General features: G+C 62.9%; 1 protein-coding gene across 1 annotated transcript; it reads right to left on the bottom strand.

Moving 5' to 3' along the window:
• Window positions 1-327: 327 nt before the first annotated feature.
• LOC125625918 (uncharacterized) lies at window positions 328-17,304 on the bottom strand. The gene is made up of 7 exons (XM_075123001.1): window positions 17,083-17,304; window positions 12,360-13,403; window positions 11,775-11,848; window positions 3,740-3,885; window positions 3,115-3,239; window positions 2,884-2,992; window positions 328-881 (listed from the first exon to the last, which is right to left on the bottom strand). Exons 1-6 carry the CDS (start codon window positions 17,302-17,304, stop codon window positions 2,909-2,911), a joined length of 1,695 nt encoding a protein of 564 aa, XP_074979102.1. The 3' UTR covers window positions 328-881; window positions 2,884-2,908.
• Between the last annotated feature and the right edge of the window lie 8,846 nt (window positions 17,305-26,150).

Genomic DNA, 26,150 nt, shown 5'->3' with positions numbered 1-26,150 from the left:
CTTTTCTTTGAGTCCATTTTACACCTGCACAGCCATTTCCTTGCTGCGTTTTTGCTGTCCTCCTGCTCTCACCTGGCTGGAGGGGAGGAATTTTCAGGGGCTGAGCTCCCCTTTGTCGGAGCAGGAGAGGGCACCGGGTACCCTGGCCCTAGATGGCAGGATGACTTGCTGGGCTGTGAGCTGTGTGCTGGGCGGTGCTGGCTCTGAGGGATGCCGGTCCCACAGCCCCCTGCACATGGACCGTGGCGCTGATTCGCCTGCCCTGCGGGCAGCGTTGCCAAAGCAGACGTCCGAGAGGTGCAGGAGAAAACGGAGCTAGAGCCTGACTCATCACAGATCCCTTTATTGTGCACCCCTATAAATACAGACCTTCCCAAGGACATTGTGACCCCCACTTCCCCGTCACAGCGGGGCGGCCATCACAGAACGGCGTGGTTATAGATCACAGGTACAAAAACAGAGCCCCAGGCCAGCGGTGCAGGCCAACGCAACCCCTGGGGAGTCCCTGCCCCACTCCCTGCACTGCCCAGGCTGGTTGGCTTGGGGGGGGATATATGGGGCAGCCCCTTTGCTCTCCCTTGTGGAGCGGGAGAGGAATTTGCCCCATTAGTGCTCGCCCCATGTGGCCCAATCGCAGGGCCAGGGGTTGCAGGGTCGGGGGGGCAGTCACCCCCTCCCCAATTGTGAATCCAACCCCCTGTGCAGCAAACCCCTGCCCGGGGCTGCCTTGTCGCCCTGCCCGGCACCCTGGAGTCCAGCTGCAGGAAGCACGCGGCGATGCTGGGAGCTCTGCTCCCGCCGGTCCTCGGGGTGGCCCCCTAGAGATTCTGTGACGTGGCAGGGTTGGCGTAGAAGGCGTTGGTGCCTTTGCCGGCGGCGATCTGGGAGGAAGCAGAGAGGATGGGGTTAGAGCCAGGCTGGGCCAATCCACCCCCAACCAGGCAACCACCATGTACCCCTGTCGGCATGGAAACCGGGGCTCTGGGGCTGGGGAGGGGCTCACTGGGCCGAGCCCTGGCGAACAGACCCCAGTCCCATTCGATCCCGGCCACCCTGTCCCCGCTCACTCCATCCCCCCTCTGTCGCTCGCTCTCCCCGACCCTCACTCACTTATTTTTACCAGGCTGGGACAGGGGGTTGGGGTACAGAGGGTGTGAGGGCTCTAGGGTGGGGCCAGAAATGAGGGCTTCAGGGTGCGGGAGGGGGCTTCAGGCTGGGGTAGGGGGTTGGGATGTGGGCTCTGGAGTGGAGCCTGCGATGACGGGTTTGGGGTGCAGGAGAGGGCTCCAGGCTGCGGGGTGGAGGCGAGGGGTTCACAGTGCGGGAGGGGGCTACGGGCTGGGGTAGGGGGTTGGGATGTGGGCTCTGGAGTGGAGCCTGCGATGAGGGGTTTGGGGTGCAGGAGAGGGCTCCAAGCTGCGGGGTGGAGGCGAGGGGTTCACAGTGTGGGAGGGGGCTCTGGGCTGGGGTAGGGGGTTGGGGCGTGGGAGGAGGCGCCTAGGAGCTAAGGGGTATGTCTCTGCTTCCGGGGAGCTGCGTGGAGCCGGGCAGGGATCCTGCAGCCCCCCTGTACCGCCAACTGCCCTTTAATGGACCGGCGAGCAGTGCTGACCAGAACCGCCAGAGTCCCTTTTCAACCAGGCATAAAACTGGATATGCCTGGCCACCCTCGCTGGGCCTGGGGCTGGCCTGGGCCGGACCTGGAGCTGGGGCTGGGGCTGGTCTGGCTGAGGCCATTGAACAGCAGAGTGACCCAGTGCCCTGACAGCCCCCCCGGTCCCTGGCCAGCGTCCGTCAGGGCAGGCATCCCCCAGCCAGGAGCCTCCCGCCGGGCGTGAGAGTGACACTAACCCCCCGTCCCAGGGCAGGAGTGGGGCCACCTGGGATCCATGGGCAAGGGGCCCAGCCAGCGCTGCCAAGGGGGCCATTTGTAGAGAGCCTTGTCTCAGAGCCAGGCATTGACCCACCTCCACCCCCCTCCCTGCCTGCCCCACCACCTTGCTCTGCGACCCCACCCCATCCCACTACCTCACCCTCAACCTCACCCCCACTCCATCCCCCCACCCACAGTGCCATCCTCTGACCCCACCCCCCTCCATCCCTGCCCCACCATCCCACCTCCTCTCCATCACCTCACCCTGCCCCTACCCCCACTACCAAAGCCACCCTCTGACCCCCCTCTCACTCCGTCCCCCCACCCACTGTTGCACCCTCTGATCCCAGCCCCACTCCAGGCCCCCGCCCCTCTGGAGCAAGGCAGGGGGCTCGTTCCCCACAGACAGCAGCAGGAGTCACAGAGTCCAGGTTGGACTGTCCCAGGCCGACCGGCCCATGGTGACCGTCTCGTTTGACCAGAGACCGGCCCGGAGTGAATTGCTGCCGAACTAGGGCCGAGCGTTCAGCAAATGTCCTGTCTGGCGCAGGACCTGCAGGGGCTGGAGAAACCAGCGGGGCCGGGGGACCATCCGAGCCCTTGTCCCAGGGCAGGACCCGGGCAGAGCCGTGGGGGCGGGGCGGACAGAGCCATTACCTGCTGGTTTCACATCAGCCAGGAGCTGCCCTGTTAGTGATTAACTCAGTGAGGGGGGCCGGGGGCAAGGTCAGAGGCTGCCCCACGGGACCTGGGCTGCAGCCCCTCCCTCTCCAGCCCAGGGTTTGTGTTCTCTCTGGTGAGATTTTCTGGGATGAGCTGACCAAACCTTTGCCCCCTAAATCCCCCACCCCCTGTGAGCAATGTGGGGGGCATCCACCATCTTCACCAGCCACTGGCACCCGCAGCGTGTGCCAGGCAGGGCTGCCATGTGCCGGGCACTGGCGTCCAGGGGTGAACCCAGGCAGTGTGTGGAGACAGGCATTGGGGCAGGACCAGGCCCCAGTGCTTACCTCATCATAGGGGGCACGCTTCATGCTACTTGCTCATGGTCTGGTACGAGGTCGTTGAGCTGAACAGATCCAGGCTCCCTTGGCTCCTCCTGCAGCACATGGAGACGATCTAGAGGGGCGAGAGGAGGCTGGTGAGCGGGGGTGCGGAGGGGATGCAGGGGTCAGGCAGGGAGAAGGAGAGAGGCTGGAGGGGCCTGAGGCCGGAGGGATGGGCAGCGGGGGGGCACTCACCAGCAGGATGAAGAGGAGAATGCTCAGCACCAGCCCAATGCAGACCAGGACCAGCAGGGCGATGCCCCAGCCGGGCACCAGGGGTGCTGGCGCCGAGGTGGGCGAACTTGTTCCGATAAAACTGGCTGAAACACAAGTAGGAGCAGTCAGGGGCTGGGGAGGACCCGGAAGGGAGGGATCCCGTAGAGGGGCCCACGCCAGGGGACGCAGCTGGCCAGGCAGAAGAGCCAGGGAAAGGGGCTGTGGGAAAGGGGCTGGCCCAGGGGTGCTGGGAAGAGGCTGAGTTGATGGCCGGGGGCCCAGCCCCAGGGTCAGCGAGGACGGCTCTGAATGGGCACCCTGCCAGGGGGCCCAGAAACCCTCCCTCCCTCCCTGGGACAGATACAGGCTGGGCCGGGCTGGCAGGGCAGGGCAGGCACCCTCCACAGACACGCCCCAAAGCAGCCCAGCCAGGGGGCTCTGCTGGGAGCTGGAGGAGCCCCCGGGGGCAGCCCGGTCTCCACAGAGCTCTGCACAAGGGCCAAGGACACCAGCCCCCCTCAGCCATGGGCTGAGCCCCCCAGGACAGGGACCCCCGGACACGTGGCTGTGGCCACACTGTGGGGCCCGGCTGGAGCCTGCTCACCGCGGATACTGTCCAGCTGGAGCCCATCAAAGCTGTTATTCCTGCCCAGCCTTTGTCTCAGCTGCTGCTCAATGTCGGCGGCGCTGATGCTGGTGTCGTCGCTCACTCGGTACAGCAGGACGGACTCTGTCACCACCGAGCCCTGGCTGCCGAGCGTGCCGGAGAGGGGGCGTTAACTGGGTCTGGCCCCGGCCCTTCCCGTGCCCCTGCACCAGCTCCCCTATTCCCACCTGCCCCTGCTCCGGCTCCTCCATTCCCACCTGCCTCTGCCCCAACCTCCTCTATTCCCACCTGCCCCTGCACCAACCCTGCCCTATTCCCACCTGCCCCCGCACCAACCTCCCCTATTCCCACCTGCCCCTGCTCCGGCTCCTCCATTCCCACCTGCCTCTGCCCCAACCTCCCCTATTCCCACCTGCCCCTGCCCAACCCCCCCTATTCCCACCTGCCCCTGCCCCAACCCTGCCCTATTCCCACCTGCCCCCGCACCAACCTCCCCTATTCCCACCTGACCCTGCTCCAACCCCCCCTATTCCCACCTGCCCCTGCTCCGGCTCCTCCATTCCCACCTGCCCCTGCACCAACCTCCCCTATTCCCACCTGCCCCCGCAACAACCTCCCCTATTCCCACCTGCCCCTGCCCCAACCTCCCCTATTCCCACCTGCCCCTGCACCAACCTCCCCTATTCCTACCTGCCCCTGCACCAACCTCCCCTATTCCCACCTGCCCCTGCTCCGGCTCCTCCATTCCCACCTGCCCCTGCACCAACCTCCCCTATTCCCACCTGCCCCTGCTCCGGCTCCTCCATTCCCACCTGCCCCCGCACCAACCTCCCCTATTCCCACCTGCCCCTGCACCAACCTCCCCTATTCCCACCTGCCCCTGCACCAACCCCCCCCTTCCCATCTGCCCCTGCACCAACCTCCCCTATTCCTACCTGCCCCTGCACCAACCTCCCCTATTCCCACCTGCCCCTGCTCCGGCTCCTCCATTCCCACCTGCCCCCGCACCAACCTCCCCTATTCCCACCTGCCCCTGCCCAACCCCCCCATTCCCACCTGCCCCTGCCCCAACCTCCCCTATTCCCACCTGCCCCTGCACCAACCTCCCCTATTCCCACCTGCCCCTGCTCCGGCTCCTCCATTCCCACCTGCCCCCGCACCAACCCTGCCCTTCCCACCTGCCCCCGCACCAACCTCCCCTATTCCCACCTGCCCCTGCCCCAACCTCCCCTATTCCCACCTGCCCCTGCACCAACCTCCCCTATTCCCACCTGCCCCCGCACCAACCTCCCCTATTCCCACCTGCCCCTGCCCCAACCTCCCCTATTCCCACCTGCCCCTGCACCAACCTCCCCTATTCCCACCTGCCCCTGCTCCGGCTCCTCCATTCCCACCTGCCCCTGCACCAACCTCCCCTATTCCCACCTGCCCCTGCTCCGGCTCCTCCATTCCCACCTGCCCCCGCACCAACCTCCCCTATTCCCACCTGCCCCTGCACCAACCCCCCCCTTCCCATCTGCCCCTGCACCAACCTCCCCTATTCCTACCTGCCCCTGCACCAACCTCCCCTATTCCCACCTGCCCCTGCTCCGGCTCCTCCATTCCCACCTGCCCCCGCACCAACCTCCCCTATTCCCACCTGCCCCTGCCCAACCCCCCCATTCCCACCTGCCCCTGCCCCAACCTCCCCTATTCCCACCTGCCCCTGCACCAACCTCCCCTATTCCCACCTGCCCCTGCTCCGGCTCCTCCATTCCCACCTGCCCCCGCACCAACCCTGCCCTTCCCACCTGCCCCCGCACCAACCTCCCCTATTCCCACCTGCCCCTGCCCCTGTGACGAAGTGGGCCTGTTCTTAATGTTTCCTCTGAATAGTGTGGGGGTGCCTCAGTTTCCCCTATGCAGTTCTTAAGTATCTAGGTGGTGGGGTAAGGGTGTATGATCATTGCAGAGCCCTAGAGGGCAGGTGTGTGCAGGGATCTGGACACAGAGAATGGCCGACACCCTGTTTCCTGGCAACTGATGGCCTGGGCCCTTCCCCCCCTGCAAGGTGAGAGCTGAAGGGTTGGAGAACAAAGGAATCAGGTGACCACCTGGCCCGGGAAAGGAACAAAGCCCAGAGGAGGAGGGGCTGGGGGGGTTTTTCAGTTTGGGGCTGGCTGGGACATGGAGTGAAGTGCAGACCTGGTTGTCTGGCTCACTGCCCCCCAGAATGGACCCAGCAGAGGGGTCCCGTTCTCTGCACCTGCAAGCTCTGTTTTAGACCATGTTCCTGTCGTCTAATAAACCTTCTGTTTTACTGGCTGGCTGAGAGTCACATCTGACTGCAAAGTTGGGGTGCAGGACCCTCTGGCTTCCCCAGGAGCCCCGCCTGAGCGGACTCGCTGGGGGAAAGCGCACGGAGAGGCAGAGGATGCTGAATGCTCTGAGGTCAGACCCAGGAAGGTGGAAGCTGTGTGAGCTGTGTGTCCTGAAGACAGGCTGCTCACAGAAAGGCGACTACCCCAGAGTCCTGACTGACTTCATGGGGAGCAGTTCCAGAGCATCGCCCAGGGACTCCGTGACAGCCCCAACCTCCCCTATTCCCACCTGCCCCTGCACCAACCTCCCCTATTCCTACCTGCCCCTGCACCAACCTCCCCTATTCCTACCTGCCCCTGCACCAACCTCCCCTATTCCCACCTGCCCCTGCTCCGGCTCCTCCATTCCCACCTGCCCCCGCACCAACCCTGCCCTTCCCACCTGCCCCCGCACCAACCTCCCCTATTCCCACCTGCCCCTGCCCCAACCTCCCCTATTCCCACCTGCCCCCGCACCAACCTCCCCTATTCCCACCTGCCCCCGCACCAACCTCCCCTATTCCCACCTGCCCCCGCACCAACCTCCCCTATTCCCACCTGCCCCCGCACCAACCTCCCCTATTCCCACCTGCCCCTGCACCAACCTCCCCTATTCCCACCTGCCCCTGCACCAACCTCCCCTATTCCCACCTGCCCCTGCACCAACCTCCCCTATTCCCACCTGCCCCTGCACCAACCTCCCCTATTCCTACCTGCCCCTGCACCAACCTCCCCTATTCCCACCTGCCCCTGCACCAACCTCCCCTATTCCCACCTGCCCCTGCTCCAACCCCCCCTATTCCCACCTGCCCCTGCCCAACCCCCCCATTCCCACCTGCCCCTGCCCCAACCCTGCCCTTCCCACCTGCCCCCGCACCAACCTCCCCTATTCCCACCTGCCCCCGCACCAACCTCCCCTATTCCCACCTGCCCCTGCTCCGGCTCCTCCATTCCCACCTGCCCCCGCACCAACCTCCCCTATTCCCACCTGCCCCTGCCCAACCCTGCCCTTCCCACCTGCCCCCGCACCAACCTCCCCTATTCCCACCTGCCCCTGCACCAACCTCCCCTATTCCCACCTGCCCCCGCCCAAGCCCCCCCTTCCCACCTGCCCCTGCCCCAACCCTGCCCTTCCCACCTGCCCCTGCACCAACCTCCCCTATTCCCACCTGCCCCTGCACCAACCTCCCCTATTCCCACCTGCCCCTGCCCAACCCTGCCCTTCCCACCTGCCCCCGCACCAACCTCCCCTATTCCCACCTGCCCCCACACCAACCTCCCCTATTCCCACCTGCCCCTGCTCCGGCTCCTCCATTCCCACCTGCCCCTGCTCCGGCTCCTCCATTCCCACCTGCCCCTGCACCAACCCTGCCCTTCCCACCTGCCCCTGCCCAACCCCCCCTATTCCCACCTGCCCCTGCCCCAACCCTGCCCTTCCCACCTGCCCCTGCACCAACCTCCCCTATTCCCACCTGCCCCTGCTCCGGCTCCTCCATTCGCACCTGCCCCTGCTCCGGCTCCTCCATTCCCACCTGCCCCTGCACCAACCCTGCCCTTCCCACCTGCCCCCGCCCAACCCCCCCCTTCCCATCTGCCCCTGCACCAACCTCCCCTATTCCCACCTGCCCCTGCTCCAACCCCCCCCATTCCCACCTGCCCCTGCCCCAACCCTGCCCTTCCCACCTGCCCCCGCACCAACCTCCCCTATTCCCACCTGCCCCTGCACCAACCTCCCCTATTCCCACCTGCCCCTGCTCCGGCTCCTCCATTCCCACCTGCCCCTGCCCCAACCTCCCCTATTCCCACCTGCCCCTGCCCCAACCTCCCCTATTCCCACCTGCCCCTGCACCAACCTCCCCTATTCCTACCTGCCCCTGCTCCGGCTCCTCCATTCCCACCTGCCCCCGCACCAACCCTGCCCTTCCCACCTGCCCCCGCACCAACCTCCCCTATTCCCACCTGCCCCTGCCCCAACCTCCCCTATTCCCACCTGCCCCCGCACCAACCTCCCCTATTCCCACCTGCCCCCGCACCAACCTCCCCTATTCCCACCTGCCCCCGCACCAACCTCCCCTATTCCCACCTGCCCCCGCACCAACCTCCCCTATTCCCACCTGCCCCTGCACCAACCTCCCCTATTCCCACCTGCCCCCGCACCAACCTCCCCTATTCCCACCTGCCCCCGCACCAACCTCCCCTATTCCCACCTGCCCCCGCACCAACCTCCCCTATTCCCACCTGCCCCTGCACCAACCTCCCCTATTCCCACCTGCCCCTGCACCAACCTCCCCTATTCCCACCTGCCCCTGCTCCAACCCCCCCTATTCCCACCTGCCCCCGCACCAACCTCCCCTATTCCCACCTGCCCCCGCACCAACCTCCCCTATTCCCACCTGCCCCCGCACCAACCTCCCCTATTCCCACCTGCCCCTGCTCCGGCTCCTCCATTCCCACCTGCCCCCGCACCAACCTCCCCTATTCCCACCTGCCCCTGCCCAACCCTGCCCTTCCCACCTGCCCCCGCACCAACCTCCCCTATTCCCACCTGCCCCTGCACCAACCTCCCCTATTCCCACCTGCCCGCGCCCAACCCCCCCCTTCCCACCTGCCCCTGCCCCAACCCTGCCCTTCCCACCTGCCCCTGCACCAACCTCCCCTATTCCCACCTGCCCCTGCACCAACCTCCCCTATTCCCACCTGCCCCTGCCCAACCCTGCCCTTCCCACCTGCCCCCGCACCAACCTCCCCTATTCCCACCTGCCCCCACACCAACCTCCCCTATTCCCACCTGCCCCTGCTCCGGCTCCTCCATTCCCACCTGCCCCTGCTCCGGCTCCTCCATTCCCACCTGCCCCTGCACCAACCCTGCCCTTCCCACCTGCCCCTGCCCAACCCCCCCTATTCCCACCTGCCCCTGCCCCAACCCTGCCCTTCCCACCTGCCCCTGCACCAACCTCCCCTATTCCCACCTGCCCCTGCTCCGGCTCCTCCATTCGCACCTGCCCCTGCTCCGGCTCCTCCATTCCCACCTGCCCCTGCACCAACCCTGCCCTTCCCACCTGCCCCCGCCCAACCCCCCCCCCTTCCCATCTGCCCCTGCACCAACCTCCCCTATTCCCACCTGCCCCCGCACCAACCTCCCCTATTCCCACCTGCCTCTGCCCAACCCTGCCCTTCCCACCTGCCCCCGCACCAACCTCCCCTATTCCCACCTGCCCCTGCCCCAACCCTGCCCTTCCCACCTGCCCCTGCCCAACCCCCCCTATTCCCACCTGCCCCTGCCCCAACCCTGCCCTTCCCACCTGCCCCTGCACCAACCTCCCCTATTCCCACCTGCCCCTGCACCAACCTCCCCTATTCCCACCTGCCCCCGCACCAACCTCCCCTATTCCCACCTGCCCCTGCTCCGGCTCCTCCATTCCCACCAGCCCCCGCACAAACCTCCACTATTCCCACCTGCCTCTGCCCCAACCCCCCCCTTCCCATCTGCCCCTGCACCAACCTCCCCTATTCCCACCTGCCCCTGCCCCAACCCCCCCCTTCCCATCTGCCCCTGCACCAACCTCCCCTATTCCCACCTGCCCCTGCCCCAACCTCCCCTATTCCCACCTGCCCCTGCTCCGGCTCCTCCATTCCCACCAGCCCCCGCACAAACCTCCACTATTCCCACCTGCCTCTGCCCCAACCCCCCCCTTCCCATCTGCCCCTGCACCAACCTCCCCTATTCCCACCTGCCCCTGCCCCAACCTCCCCTATTCCCACCTGCCCCTGCACCAACCTCCCCTATTCCCACCTGCCCCTGCTCCGGCTCCTCCATTCCCACCTGCCCCCGCACCAACCTCCCCTATTCCCACCTGCCCCTGCACCAACCTCCCCTATTTCCACCTGCCCCCGCTCCAACCTCCCCTATTCCCACCTGCCCCTGCTCCGGCTCCTCCATTCCCACCAGCCCCCGCACAAACCTCCACTATTCCCACCTGCCTCTGCCCCAACCCCCCCCTTCCCATCTGCCCCTGCACCAACCTCCCCTATTCCCACCTGCCCCTGCCCCAACCCCCCCCTTCCCATCTGCCCCTGCACCAACCTCCCCTATTCCCACCTGCCCCTGCCCCAACCCCCCCCTTCCCATCTGCCCCTGCACCAACCTCCCCTATTCCCACCTGCCCCTGCCCCAACCTCCCCTATTCCCACCTGCCCCTGCTCCGGCTCCTCCATTCCCACCAGCCCCCGCACAAACCTCCACTATTCCCACCTGCCTCTGCCCCAACCCCCCCCTTCCCATCTGCCCCTGCACCAACCTCCCCTATTCCCACCTGCCCCTGCCCCAACCTCCCCTATTCCCACCTGCCCCTGCACCAACCTCCCCTATTCCCACCTGCCCCTGCCCCAACCTCCTCTATTCCCACCTGCCCCTGCTCCGGCTCCTCCATTCCCACCTGCCCCCGCACCAACCTCCCCTATTCCCACCTGCCCCTGCACCAACCTCCCCTATTTCCACCTGCCCCCGCTCCAACCTCCCCTATTCCCACCTGCCCCTGCTCCGGCTCCTCCATTCCCACCTGCCCCCGCACCAACCTCCCCTATTCCCATCTGCCCCCGCACCAACTTCCACTATTCCCACCTGCCCCTGCACCAACCTCCCCTATTCCCACCTGCCCCTGCCCAACCCCCCCTATTCCCACCTGCCCCCGCACCAACCTCCCCTATTCCCACCTGCCCCCGCACCAACCTCCCCTATTCCCACCTGCCCCCGCACCAACCTCCCCTATTCCCACCTGCCCCTGCCCCAACCCTGCCCTTCCCACCTGCCCCCGCACCAACCTCCCCTATTCCCACCTGCCCCTGCCCAACCCCCCCCTTCCCATCTGCCCCTGCACCAACCTCCCCTATTCCCACCTGCCCCTGCCCCAACCCTGCCCTTCCCACCTGCCCCTAAACCAACCTCCACTATTCCCACCTGCCCCCGCACCAACCCTGCCCTTCCCACCTGCCCCCGCACCAACCTCCCCTATTCCCACCTGCCCCTGCACCAACCCTGCCCTTCCCACCTGCCCCCGCACCAACCTCCCCTATTCCCACCTGCCTCTGCCCCAACCCCCCCTTCCCACCTGCCCCTGCTCCGGCTCCTCCATTCCCACCTGCCCCCGCACCAACCTCCCCTATTCCCACCTGCCCCTGCTCCGGCTCCTCCATTCCCACCTGCCCCTGCCCAACCCCCCCCTTCCCATCTGCCCCTGCACCAACCTCCCCTATTCCCACCTGCCCCTGCACCAACCTCCCCTATTCCCACCAGCCCCTGCTCCGGCTCCTCCATTCCCACCAGCCCCCGCACAAACCTCCACTATTCCCACCTGCCTCTGCCCCAACCCTGCCCTTCCCACCTGTCCCTGCACCAACCTCCCCTATTCCCACCTGCCCCTGCACCAACCTCCCCTATTCCCACCTGCCCCTGCTCTGGCTCCTCCATTCCCACCTGCCCCTACCCCTGCCACAGCCCCCCAGGGCAGCACACCTGCCCAGCACGGCCTCAGGCAGCCAAAGCTCTGGGCTGCTCAGACATGTCCCCCCCAGGGTCACACGCTCACAGATTTAGCCTCTCTCTCCTCACCTTTCTCCCCCACCCCAACCCAGGAGGCAGCAGGCTGCCCCCTTCCCTGCCCACAGCTGGGGCAGCCCCATGGCACACACTGTACCTGAAACGCAGATCAGTCAATCCCAGGTAGTTCTGCCCATTCGGGCACGTTGGGCAGCCATAGATCTTGCCGTACTGTCAGAGACAGAGGGGAACAGGGTCACCGCCAGCACCCAGCCAGCTCGGGGAGGCTGGGAGCACCCAGCTTGGCGGATCTGCCCCGGCCCCTGCCAACCTTCCTTGTTCTTCTCTGTGCTCTTCGCTGGGGTGCAGGGGCACGGGGTGTCTCCCCACAGCTGGCTGGAGAGGGGCAGAGGGGCCCAGAGCCGAGGGCAGGGTCCCGGGGAGGGGGCTCCCCAGACAGGATTGAGGGTCTGTCCCTTCACTGCTCCAGGACAGGAGACTCTGGGGCTGAGGGGCCTGGTGCCCAGGGCTGGGCCGGGGGGTGGGGTGGGGGTGTCTCCCCTCCCTGCTCCATGGGGTCTCTGTGTGTGGAGCCCGAACGGCAGCAGCCACCAGAGGCCCGAAGGCTCACGGCAGCTCGATGGAGCTCCCCGCGAAGCCCCCAGCCTGGGGCTGGCAGCCACCCCCAGCTGGCAGGCCGGGGCAGGGTGCCGGGAGGGGAGGGAGGGGCTGCTGTGCTCACCATGATCTGGATAGTGACTTGCAACTTCAGGTAGTTAATGGAGTTGGGGTCGAGAAGAGAGTTGTCGAAGATCCTGTTCACAATGCGGAACAAGAGAGAGATTCGGATCACGACTGTCGTGGAGGGGCTCCGGGTTGAGGTCGTGTTGGTGCTGCCGGGGGGAGTGGTGTTTGCAATTTTGGTGGCGGTCACATCGCCAGGGACGGTCGTGTCGCCAGGAGGCCCGGGGGTAATCGTGTCACCGGGGAGTGTGGGTGTGGTTGTGTCACCGAGGGGGGCCGGGGTGGTTGTGTCACCGGGGGTAGTCGTGTCGCCAGGAGGCCCAAAGGTAGTTGTGTCGCCAGGGAGTGAGGGGGTGGTTGTGTCGCCAGGAGGCCCAGGGGTGCTTGTGTCACCATGGGGGGCCGGGGTCGTTGTGTCGCCGGGAGTATCAGGGGGTGGTTGTGTCGCCAGGAGGCCCAGGGGTGGTTGTGTCGCCGGGAGGCTCAGGGGTCGTTGTGTCGCCAGGAGGCCCAGGGGTCGTTGTGTCGCCGGGAGTATCAGGGGTGGTTGTGTCGCCAGGAGGCCCAGGGGTGGTTGTGTCACCGGGAGGCTCAGGGGTGGTTGTGTCGCCGGGAGGCCCAGGGGTGGTTGTGTCACCAGGGGTAGTCGTGTCACCAGGAGGACTGGTGGTAGTCGTCTCGCTGGGAGGCCCAGGGGTAGTCGTGTCACCGGGGAGTGTGGGTGTGGTTGTGTCACCAGGGGGTGCCGGGGTCGTTGTGTCGCCGGGAGGCTCAGGGGTGGTTGTGTCGCCAGGGGGTGCCAGGGTGGTTGTGTCACCAGGGGTAGTCGTGTCGCCAGGAGGACTGGGGGTAGTCGTCTCGCTGGGAGGCCCGGGGGTAGTCGTGTCACTGGGGAGTGTGGGGGTGGTTGTGTCACCGAGGGGGGCCGGGGTGGTTGTGTCACCGAGGGGGGCCGGGGTGGTTGTGTCCCCTTGGGGCATGGGGGTGGTCGTGTCGCTGGCGGGTGCCGTGCCGGCTGTGGCCGTATTGGCGATCGTGTTTCCTAGGAGAGAATCGGTCTGTTCAGTTCAGAGAAAACAGAACAAAATGTGGGGTTCAAGTGAGGAGCAGAAACCCCCAGGGCCATCAGGCGCCCACGAGTCAGGGGCACTTATTTTACACAGCATGTGATGAGCCTGGGGAACTCACTGCCACAAGGTCCCAGCGAGGCCAAAAGCTCCCAGGGCTCAGCCAAGGCCTGGCCTGTCACAGGGACAAGGGGGGCAGCCGGTGACCCCGAGGGGATGAAGTGGCTCCTAGGCAGGGGTCAGACAAGGAGGGGGCACGTCACTGTTGCCTGGGGGTCCTGCAGGAGCGGGGGGTGGCCTGTGGGGACAGGTCCCGGGGCTGTGCTGATGATCCCCGTGCTGGTTGGATGGGAGCGACTGGAGATCCTGGGGCCGCAGCCTGACACATCGAGTCCCCCTCCCCCCCCCCGAACTCGGAGAGGGGCTGCGCTGCCGGGGCTCCAACACCCCGATGTGGGGTCTGACGTGGACCCCTACCAGCGACCCCTGGGCTCCAGCACAGCTCAGCCCCGCTGCGGATCAGGCACCTTCCCCGAGCCCCGTGTCTGGAGGCCGGACTCGGTGCGTGGAGCCGGGTGTCGGGAGCCCTTGGGGTCCCACCTGGAGCTGCCCGATGTCCCCCGTAGAGACAAGCCCTGCAGGGTCCCCGGGGAGCTGCCCCCACCCCTGGGTTCCCCGGAAAGCTCCCCAGACCTGTGTGCCCCGTGTGGAGCGAGCCGTGGGGCGGGCTGGGCTGGGCTGGGCTCTGCGTTCTGGCCCGTTGGTTTGGATTTTGACTTGGCTCCTTCCCCAAGTGGCTTTTGTTGGCGATGGTAGCCGGGGGTCCAGAGCAGGGGCCTCGCAGCGCCAGCCTGGCCAGAGTGTCCTGCCCACAAGGGGCTCCAGCAGCCTCTGCCTCCCTCCTTGCTGTGGAAGGTGCCTGGAGGAACGGCGCTGACCCCATGGGCAGGGCCCTCCCTGCCTCTCCTCCGCCTGCCGACACCCCCCAGGCAGTGCGGGCGGCCGGGGCTCCAGCCCTGGAGTGCTGAGGCTCCGACCCCATCCTTCCTGGGCCTCGCACGTCCCGCTGCGGCGTCCCGCTGAGCAATTCCTGCCGCTAACACAGCAGCCCACCCCGATGCCGAGAGCCCGGCCGGCCAGTGAGCAGCACTGCCCCGCTCACAGGCGGCCCATGGGCCACGCAGTCCTGGGACTGATAAAGACGCCCTCGACCTGAGCCCGCAGCTGGGGCCTGTCCTGCAGCCAGCACCAGCCTGGGGCTAACATCCCCCCTTCTCTTGGGGCGCGTGTCCCGGCCTCCTGGCAGGTCACTCGGGGCGTGGGCTCCCTGCACTCTCAGGAAGGGACCCACATGCTGCCCCCGGGGGTCCTGGACCGGACGTTCCCTGCTGGGCTTCCCTGACTGGTCCTGGGCCGTTAGCACTGGGCTCAGCCAGACCGACACAGTCCAGACACACCTGCGTCAGCCCCTGGGGAGTGTCGGCCAATGGCTGTCAGCCAACGCCCTCCTGGGTCCCAACCCGGGAGTTCCTGGGCACCGTCAGAAAGGGGCTCGGGGGAGGAGAAGGGGCTCCCCAAAGCACCCAGCCCAGGGGAGAGGGGACCCCATGAACACAGAGCCCTGGGTGGGGCTGCGCAGAGGGCACCCTAGGAACACTGCGCCCTGGCGGGGCCTGGGCAGAGGGGACCCCAGTAACACTGGGCCCTTGTGCGGGAGCTGGGCAGAGGGGACCCCAGGAGTGACAGGTGATGCCCATGGTCCTCTGGGTCACTGGGCATCTGGGACGATCAGGCCCCACTCGCCCATTGTCCCCCTGTTGAGGGGCAGATCAGCAGTGAAACCAGCCCCGTGTTGGCAGCAAGAGCTGATAGGCCCCATCTGAGCAGCCCAGTGCCCCGGGGTGGGTCTGAGCCGACTCCACAAGTGCTGCTCAGGCCCGATGGCCCCCTCCCAGCAGCTCCTGGAGACTAAGGCTCACCTTTGGCCAGCAGCAGCAGGACTAGACCCAGCCGCAGGGCATCTGTGCTCAGGCTTCTGGGCTTCATGGCGGCTGGTGGGGTCGGGGCTTGGCCCCAGGTTTCCCAGCACCGGGCTCTGTCTCTCTCTGCCTCGCCTGGTGGGGCTGCGCCTCCCGTTAGCCCGCAGGGCTCTCGACAATCCAGGAATTGGGAACTGGGAGCGGCTTTGGGGCTGGAGCTTTATAGCAGCACCTGCGAGCAGGTGGGGAGGGAGGGAGGCCCCACCCAGCGGACTGGGCTGGGCTGTGTCGCAGTGGGAATTTTTCATAATATTTTGGATGGCTATTGTCTGTGCCTCAGTTTCCCCATCTGCTGCATGGGTAACTAGGTGAGGGAAAGGGTTGTTTGCTCTTTGCAGGGACCCAGACACACAGGTATGACCCACCCAGGCTGCCTGGGGCCTGGAGGCCCAGGAAGAGTCCCAGACCACAATGGCCACTCCAATTGCCCAGACTTTGGCACCCAGGAACAAAGGACCCTGGGTGTCCCCCCGCCTTAGGACACAGCTGGCGGAGAAAGGACTGGGGAGGGGCCAGGTGGGGTTGGTTAGTATGGGCTACCCAGGGGAAGCTTCTGGACTGGGACTGAAGAGGGGTCAGAGGGCTCTGGGTTCTGGACTAACCCAGCTGGTCTTTGCTGTAACTTTCTGTTCTCAGTGGTAAGGCTATTCTCATAACCCTCCGGCTGTTACCCTGCTGGCTGAGAGTTGCTGCAGTCAGGAAGTCGGGGTGCTCTGCTGCCTTTGTGGGTGCAATTCTCCCTCTGGTGTCCAGCTCGGGGGAACTCGGTGCAGGAAGCTCACGGTGTGACCCAAGGGGGGTGAAGGCACGGAGGGTGAGTCCCAGGAAGCCCCACAGAACACCCCCCCCAGCCCTGGAGCCCTGCCCCAAGAGGCTCCCCCCCAGCCCTGCCTCACCTGCCCTCCATAGATTGGAGACCGGTGTGGAAAGGTCTGAGAGGAGGAACCCCTGCAGTATCCGCAGCACAGGGGCTCGGCAAAGGACAGGGGAGGGCCCTGAATGGGGCTAGGGAGAGGCCCCACTGGATGGAGCATGGGGCAGAAGCCCCAGGTTGGCGGAATATGTGGGTCTGAGTCCCCCGTCCCACCTGGGCTCAGCCCTGGCCTGCACCACAGCTCCAGAGCAGCGCCAGAGGGGAACCAGGCCCAGAGAACTGGGCGGGGTGGGTGGGAAAGAAGGGTGTCTATCTGCCCCGTGCCCTCTGCATCCCCCGCCCTGGCCGTGTCTATCTGCCCCATGCCCTCTGCACCCCCCGCCCTGGCCGTGTCTATCTGCCCCGTGCCCTCTGCACCCCCCGCCCTGGCCGTGTCTATCTGCCCCCCGCCCTGGCCGTGTCTATCTGCCCCGTGCCCTCTGCACCCCCCGCCCTGGCCGTGGCTATCTACCCCGTGCCCTCTGCACCCCCCGCCCTGGCCGTGGCTATCTACCCCCCGCCCTGGCCGTGTCTATCTGCCCTGTGCCCTCTGCACCCACCGCCCTGGCCGTGTCTATCTGCCGCGGGCCCCCTACACGCCCCGCTCTGGCCATGTGTCGTCCCCCCCCGCAGTGTAACGTTGTAAAGTGTGGGCGGGGGGGATCCGGTGGGCTCCTCCCCTCCTGCCCCAGCCCTTCCCACATCCCTGTGGCCCCTGTTGGGCGGTGAGGGCAGCTCATTGCTCGAGCGACGCTGCCTCCTGCTGGGCATGTCTGTGTTCGCAGCAGCTCCCCTGGCCGCTCGGAGGAGGCGCCTGACGCTGCGCTGGGGTCTCTGAAGTGCAGGTGAGTCTGAGCCTGAGTGAGGGTCCCCAGGACAGGACAGTTCGGGGCCCGGCCCCTCGCTGAGCACCAGCCGCGTCATCGTGCCTGGTTCTCTGGAAACGTGCTCAGCGTGCAGCGGCTGGCTAAGTAGAGGACACGGTGCTAGGCCCTGCTAGGGAAGGGGATAGACAATGAGACAGTAAATACGTAATGGCACAATGTAAACCCCTGGTATCCCCCGCCCGAACACGGCCTGCGGGGCTGGTCGCCCCCTCTCCGAAAGACGTATTAGCCTTGGAAAAGGGGCAGAGAAGGGCAACAAAAACCATCAGGGGGCTGGAACAGCTTCCGTACGAGGAGAGATTAAACCTGGGGCAGGTTCAGCTTGGAAAGGAGCCGACTAAGGGGGGCTATGACAGAGGGCTGTAAATCTTGAGTGGTGTGGGGAAAGTGAAATGTCATTTACCCCTTGAAGTAACACAGAGACTGCGGGTTATGCCACCCCCGCGGTGGGACCCAGCCCTGGAGGAGGCACCCAGGCACACTCTTGCTGGCTGTACGCATCTGGGCCCCTCTCCCTCGTACAAATCTTTGGCCTTTGTGTAGCACCTTCCAGCAGCTGCCCCAGAGACCTTGGACATCGCAACTGCCCTAGGGAGAAGCCCGTGGGGGTGAAGAGATTTGCCCAAGTCAATCAGTGGCAGAAGGGGAACAGAACCCACAACTCCTGACCACTGCTCTCACCACTAGGCCATGGTGCCTGCTGAAGAATGGCTGGTAGCTGCTGGGGGAGTGTCCAGAGCCCACGCCTGGCCTGGGTTCTGCTACGCTGGCCTGCCTCCCCCCGTTAGCAGGGGGCCTGGCCCTGGGGGGTGAAAGTGGCTTCCCTGGGGTCACAGCTGCTGCTCCCCGGTCTGTGCAGTCAGGCGTCCACCCGAACAGGCCTGTGGGTGGCAGACACGGGGCTGCACCACGACTGACGGCCGGCAGAGGGCAATGCCAGCCCAGCAATGGACACCGGGAGCCAGGGGAGGGGCTGCTGTACAGACAGCTCCATGCGCTGCCGTGCCAACCCTACACTCTGGCCGTGTGTCCCGATGCCGTGGGCAGCAGGGGGCCGCCTCACGCCCGGGCACGGTGCGGGGCTGAGGCCCAGGGGCGTGCAGGGCTGTGGACACGTAGCTGGGAGGGCGCTGCCTGCTCGCCCGGCCCTCGGACGGCCCCAGACACGGGCTCTGCAGGCAGCGGCTGGGTGGGACGTCTGGGGCACCACTTCCTCGTCCCTGCCCAGCCTTCCCGTAAGGAGGTGGCATGTCCTTGCGGTGGGGACTGTAAAGGTTTATGAACGGTGTAAAGGGTCATAAAAGATCATAGTTTGGGCTGGGAACACCAGAGTCACACAAATGGCGGGGAAAGGGGAAGGGGGGGCAGGGAGGGGGTGGTAGAGGGCTGCACAGATTCCCCCGGGGGAGGGGGGTCTCATTCCCACTAGCGAGAGCCAGATGCGTGTCTTGGGGTTACGGGCCCCCCAGTGCCCCGCACAGCCCACAAACTCCAGCCTGGCTCAGCGATGGGCCCGCTAGGAGCCAGCTGCTAGCACTGGGCCTCCAGCTCCCTGAGCAGGGCCTGGTTTGGGGCCCCAGGGGCTGAGTGTGACTGGCTCAGTGCCCGGGGATTCCCAGCTGAGCCCCGGGGAGGTGAGGAGGCTCATGCCCCGGGGCAGGGGCTAGCTGGCACCCCAGGGAGCCCATCCCGCTCTGATGCCTGGAAGCCCCTTGGGCGAGAGGAGCAGGGGCCCTCCCAGGGGGTGGGGGACTGTGGTGCAGAGGGGCACACACACCCCCGCCCATCCCCTTGGCTCCTTTCATCTGGCGCAGCCAGGTCAGGGAAGAGTGGTCGGTGTAGACGGTGAAGTGTCGCCCGAAGAGATAGGGCTCTAGTTTCTTGAGGGCCCACACCATGGCCAGGCACTCCTTCTCGATGGCCGCGTAGTGTTGCTCCCGGGGTAGCAACTTCTTGCTCAGGTACACGATGGGGTGTCTCTCCCCCTTTCCATCCTCCTGCATTAACACCGCCTCCAGTCCCGTGTCTGAGGCGTCGGTGAACACCACAAAGGGCTTGTCAAAAAAAGGATTTGCCAGAACTGGGCCACTGACCAGAGGCTCCTTCAGCGCCCGGAAAGCCTCCTGGCACTGCTCGGTCCAGACCACCTTGTCTGGCTTCCCCTTCTTGCATAGCTCAGTGATGGGGGTGGCTATGGTGCTAAAGTGGGGTACAAATCTTCGGTAGTATCCTGCCATCCCAATAAAGGCTTGGACTTGCTTTTTGGTGTGGGGAGCGGGCCAGTCTCTGATCACCTCCACCTTGGCGGGTTCCGGCTTTAGGCAGCCGCTCCCCACCCGATGGCCCAGGTAAGATACTTCCGCCATCCCCACCTTGCACTTCTCCGCTTTTACAGTCAGCCCAGCCCCCTGGAGTCGGTCCAGCACTTGTCTAACCTGGGACACGTGGTCCTCCCAGGTCTGGCTAAAGACACAGATGTCATCAATATACGCCACGGCAAAACTCTCCATCCCCCTCAGTAGCTGGTCCACCAGGCGCTGGAAGGTGGCCGGCACTCCCTTGAGGCCGACAGGCAGGGTCAGGAACTCGTAGAGCCCCAGAGGGGTGATAAAGGCCGATTTCAGCCGGGCATCTGCATCCAGCGGCACTTGCCAGTAGCCCTTTGTAAGGTCCATGGTGGTAAGGTACGGAGCTCCTCCCAGCTTGTCTAGGAGCTTGTCCGGCCTGGGCATGGGGTAGGCATCAGACACAGTGATGGCATTGAGCTTCCGATAGTCCACACAGAACCGGACTGACCCGTCCTTTTTGGGAACCAGCACCACCGGGGAGGCACAGGGGCTGGCAGATGGCTGGATCCCCCCCAAAGCCAGCATGTCCTGGACCTCTCTTTCCAGGTCCTGAGCAGTTTTCCCTGTGACTCGGAAGGGGGAGCATCTTATTGGCGGGTGCGACCCTGTCTGCACCCGGTGGACAGTCAGCCCTGGTCTACACTAGGACTTTAGGTCGCATTTAGCAGCGTTAAATCGATGTAAACCTGCACCCGTCCACACGATGAAGCCCTGTATTTCGACTTAAAGGGCTCTAAAGGAAAATCGATTTCCTTACTCCACCCCTGACAAGTGGATTAGCGCTTAAATCGGCCTTGCCGGGTTGAATTTGGGGTACTGTGGACACAATTCGACGGTATTGGTCTCCGGGAGCTATCCCAGAGTGCTCCATTGTGACCGCTCTGGACAGCACTCTCAACTCAGAGGCACTGGCCAGGTAGACAGGAAAAGAACCACGAACTTTTGAATCTCATTTCCTGTTTGGCCAGCGTGGCAAGCTGCAGGTGACCATGCAGAGCTCATCAGCAGAGGTGACCATGATGGAGTCCCAGAATCGCAAAAGAGCTCCAGCATGGACCGAATGGGAGGTACGGGATCTGATCGCTGTTTGGGGAGAGGAATCCGTGCTATCAGAACTCCATTCCAGTTTTCGAAATGCCAAACCCTTTGTCAAAATCTCCCAGGGCATGAAGGACAGAGGCCATAACAGGGACCCGAAGCAGTGCCGCATAAAACTGAAGGAGCTGAGGCAAGCCTACCAGAAAACCAGAGAGGCGAACGGCCACTCCGGGTCAGAGCCCCAAACATGCCGCTTCTATGATGAGCTGCATGCCATTTTAGGGGGTTCAGCCACCACTACCCCAGCCGTCTTGTTTGACTCCTTCAATGGAGATGGAGGCAACACGGAAGCAGGTTTTGGGGACGATGATGATGATGATGATGATGAGGTTATAGATAGCTCACAGCAAGCAAGCAGAGAAACCGGTTTTCCGACAGCCAGGAACTGTTTCTCACCCTGGACCTGGAGCCAGTAGCCCCTGAACCCACCCAAGGCTGCCTCCTGGACCCGGCAGGTGGAGAAGGGACCTCCGGTGAGTGTACCTTTTAAAATACTATACATGGTTTAAAAGCAAGCATGTGAAAGGATTACTTTGCCCTGGCATTCGCGGCTCTCCTGGATGTACTCCCAAAGTCTTTTCAAAAGGTTTCTGGGGAGGGCAGCCTTATTGCGTCCTCCGTGGTAGGACTCTTTACCACTCCAGGCCAGTAACACCGTACTCGGGAATCATTGTACAACAAAGCATTGCAGTGTATGTTTGCTGGCGGTCAAACAACATCCGTTCTTTATCTCTCTGTGTTATCCTCAGGAGAGGGAGATATCATTCATGGTCACCTGGTTGAAATAGGGTGCTTTTCTTCAGGGGACACTCAGAGGAGCCCGTTCCTGCTGGGTTGTTTGCCTGTGGCTGAACAGAAATGTTCCCCGCTGTTAGCCACGGGGAGGGGGGAGGGTTGAGGGGGTAGCCACGCGGTGGGGGGAGGCAAAATGCGACCGTGTAAGAAAAGCACATGTGCTATGTATGTAATGTTAACAGCAAGGTTTACCCTGAAAGAGTGTAGCCACTGTTTTATAAAATGTGTCTTTTTAAATACCGCTGTCCCTTTTTTTTCTCCACCAGCTGCATGTGTTTCAATTATCACAGGATCTTCTCCTTCCCAGAGGCTAGTGAAGATTAGAAAGAAAAAAAACCGCACTCGTGATGAAATGTTCTCTGAGCTCATACTGTCCTCCCACACTGACAGAGCACAGATGAATGCGTGGAGGCAAATAATGTCAGAGTGCAGGAAAGCACAAAATGACCGGGAGGAGAGGTGGCGGCCTGAAGAGAGTAAGTGGCGGGCTGAAGACAGGGCTGAAGCTCAAATATGGCGGCAGCGTGATGAGAGGAGGCAGGATTCAATGCTGAGGCTGCTGGAGGACCAAACCAGTATGCTCCAGTGTATGGTTGAGCTGCAGCAAAGGCAGCTGGAGCACAGACTGCCACTACAGCCCCTGTGTAACCAACCGCCCTCCTCCCCAAGTTCCATAGCCTCCTCACCCAGACGCCCAAGAATGTGGTGGGGGGGCCTCCGGCCAACCAGCCACTCCACTCCAGAGGATTGCCCAAAAAACAGAAGGCTGGCATTCCATAAATTTTAAAGTTGTAAACTTTTAAAGTGCTGTGTGGCATTTTCCTTCCCTCCTCCACCACCCCTCCTGGGCTACCTTGGAAGTCATCCCCCTATTTGTGTGATGAATGAATAAAGAATGCATAAATGTGAAACAACAATGACTTTATTGCCTCTGCAAGCGGTGATCGAAGGGAGGAGGGGAGGGTGGTTAGCTTACAGGGAAGTAGAGTGAACCAAGGGGCGGGGGGTTTCATCAAGGAGAAACAAACAGAACTTTCACACCGTAGCCTGGCCAGTCATGAAACTGGTTTTCAAAGCTTCTCTGGTGCGTACCGCGCCCTTCTGTGCTCTTCTAACCGCCCTGGTGTCTGGCTGCGCATAACCAGCAACCAGGCGGTTTGCCTCAACCTCCCACCCCGCCATAAACATCTCCCCCTTACTCTCACAGATATTGTGGAGCGCACAGCAAGCAGTAATAACAGTGGGAATATTGGTTTCGCTGAGGTCTAAGTGAGTCAGTAAACTGCGCCAGCGTGCTTTTAAACGTCCAGATGCACATTCTACCACCATTCTGCACTTGCTCAGCCTGTAGTTGAACAGCTCCTGACTACTGTCCAGGCTGCCTGTGTACGGCTTCATGAGCCATGGCATTAAGGGGTAGGCTGGGTCCCCAAGGATAACTGTAGGCATTTCAACATCCCCAATGGTTATTTTCTGGTCTGGGAATAAAGTCCCTTCCTGCAGCTTTTGAAACGGACCAGAGTTCCTGAAGATGCGAGCGTCATGTACCTTTCCCGGCCATCCCACGCTGATGTTGGTGAAACATCCCTTGTGATCCACGAGAGCTTGCAGCACTATCGAAAAGTATCCCTTGCGGTTTATGTACTCGGCGGCTTGGTGCTCCGGTGCCAAGATAGGGATATGGGTTCCGTCTATAGCCCCACCACAGTTAGGGAATCCCATTGCAGCAAAGCCATCCACTATGACCTGCACATTTCCCAGGGTCACTACCCTTGATATCAGCAGATCTTTGATTGCGTGGGCTACTTGCATCACAGCAGCCCCCACGGTAGATTTGCCCACTCCAAATTGATTCCCGACTGACCGGTAGCTGTCTGGCTTTGCAAGCTTCCACAGGGCTATCGCCACTCGCTTCTCAACTGTGAGGGCTGCTCTCATCTTGGTATTCATGCGCCTCAGGGCAGGGGAAAGCAAGTCACAAAGTTCCATGAAAGTGCCCTTACGCATGCAAAAGTTTCGCAGCCACTGGGAATCGTCCCAGACCTGCAACACTATGCGGTCCCACCAGCCTGTGCTTGTTTCCCGAGCCCAGAATCGGCGTTCCACCGCATGAACCTGCCCCATTAGCACCATGATGCATGCATTGGCAGGGCCCATGCTTTCAGAGAAGTCTGTGTCCATGTCCTGATCACTCACGTGACTGCGCTGACGTCGCCTCCTCGCCCGGTATCGCTCTGCCAGGTTCTGGTGCTGCATATACTGCTGGATAATGCGTGTGGTGTTTAATGTGCTCCTAATTGCCAAAGTGAGCTGAGCAGCCTCCATGCTTGCCTTGGTATGGCGTCCGCACAGAAAAAAGGAGCGGAACGATTGTCTGCCATTGCTCTGACGGAGGGAGGGGCGACTGACGACACGGCTTACAGGGTTGGCTTCAGGGAGCTAAAATCAACAAAGGGGGTGGCTTTACATCAAGGAGTATTTCAGGCAGGACTTCACGGAGGGTTCCAATAAGAAATGGTGCACCTAAGTTATTGTTCTTATTGGAACAAGGAGGTTGGTCTGGCCTCTGATTGATACATGGCTAGATCTACCTCGCTGCACCTTCTCTGTGAGTGACTGCAGTGTGACCTAGAGGAATGAGTCCCCTAGACGGGGTAGGGGGGGAAGCAAATGAGTACAAAACAAATCTGGTCTATTTCTTGTTTTGATGCACTCCATCTATCTTTTACATCTTTGGCTGGCAGCAGACGGTGCAGAAGGACTGCATGCCATCCACATCTCATGGCTGCTCAGCAGAAGATGGTGCAATAGGACTGCTAGCAATCCGTATTGCCTGCCTGCTCACCATAAGACGGTTCAATAGGACTGACTACAGGACTAAAGAGAATGACCTGGTCCAGTCACTCCAAATTTAGTCCCTGCGCCCATGTCTGCCCAGACGCTCCCAGCCGACGTGGCCAGGAGCACCTCGGACACGACGAGGACGGCTACCAGTCCTATTGCATCGTCTGGTGCCACAAGGCAATGGGTTGCTGCTGCTATGTAGCAATGCAGTACCGCGTCTGCCAGCACCCAGGAGACATACGGTGACGGTTACCTGAGCAGGCTCCATGCTTGCCGTGGTATGGCATCTGCACAGGTAACTCAGGAAAAAAGGCGCGAAATGATTGTCTGCCCTTGCTTTCACGGAGGGAGGGAGGGAAGGGGCGCCTGACAATATGTACCCAGAACCACCCGCGACAATGTTTTAGCCCCATCAGGCATTGGGATCTCAACCCAGAATTCCAGTGGGCAGCGGAGACGGCGGGAACTGTGGGATAGCTACCCACAGTGCAACGCTCCGGAAGTTGACGCTTGCCTCGGTACTGTGGAAGCACTCCGCCGAGTGAATGCACTTAATGCACTTAGAGCATTTTCTGTGGGGGAACACACACTCGAACATAGAAAACCGATTTCTAAAAAACCGACTTCTACAAATTTGACCTAATTTTGTAGTGTAGACATACCCTCAGATTAGTGCGTCCAGGCTGGTTGGAAAACAGCTGGCGGTACGGATGCAGCACCCCCCTGACCTCAGCTTGCTGGGCGGGGGTTAGCTGATCCGAGAGGGGAATTGTTTCCAGGGGGGAACCAGCTCTGGTCCCAGGGAATAGATCTACTAAAGGGTCATCTCCCTGCTCCTCCCACTGTCCACACACGGCCAACACCACATTCCCCCTAGCATAATATGGCTTCATCATATTCACATGGTACATCCGGCGGTGGTGCGCCCGGTTCGACAGCTCCACCACATAGTTTACCTCGTTTAGCTGCTTGACAACCTTGAAAGGGCCCTCCCAGGCGGCCTGTAGTTTGTTTTTTCTCACGGGGATGAGAACCATCACCTGATCCCCGGTGGCATAGGCACGGGCCCGCGCCGTGCGGTCATACCAGACCTTCTGCTTCCTCTGGGCTCTGGCCAGATTCTCCCTGGCCAGGCCCATGAGTTCAGCCAGTCTCTCTCGGAAGATCAGGACATACTCCACCACTGACTCTCCATCGGGAGAGGCCTTCCCCTCCCACTCGTCTCTCATCAGGTCCAGGGGGCCCCTCACCCTCCTTCCATATAACAGTTCGAAAGGCGAAAATCCGGTAGACTCCTGGGGCACCTCCCTGTACGCGAACAGCAGGTGAGGTAAGTACTTGTCCCAATCCTGCGGGTGCTGGTTCATAAAGGTTTTCAGCATCATCTTTAGTGTCCCGTTAAACCTCTCCACCAGCCCATTGGACTGGGGGTGATAAGCTGAGGCCCAGTCGTGCCGGACCCCACATTTCTCCCAGAAGCACCGGAGCAGGGCCGACATGAAGTTGGAGCCTTGGTCTGTCAAGACTTTCTTGGGGAACCCCACTCGGCTGAAAATGGTCAGGAGCGCGTCGGCCACGGTGTCTGCTTCAATGGAAGCTAAGGGCACTGCCTCGGGGTAGCGGGTGGCAAAATCTACCACCACCAGAATGTATTTCTTCCCCGACTGGGTAGTCTTGCTGAGAGGCCCCACGATGTCCATGGCCACCTTCTGGAAAGGCTCCTCTATGATGGGCAAAGGTCTCAAAGCCGCTTTCCCCTTGTCCCGGGCCTTCCCCACCCTCTGACAGGGGGCACAGG

The sequence above is a fragment of the Caretta caretta genome, chromosome 24, assembly GCF_965140235.1.
Source record: "Caretta caretta isolate rCarCar2 chromosome 24, rCarCar1.hap1, whole genome shotgun sequence".
In the NCBI taxonomy this organism is placed as follows: Eukaryota; Metazoa; Chordata; order Testudines; family Cheloniidae; genus Caretta; species Caretta caretta.
The sequence above is the reverse complement of the archived record's forward strand: the minus strand, read 5'-3'. Positions and strand labels throughout refer to the sequence as shown.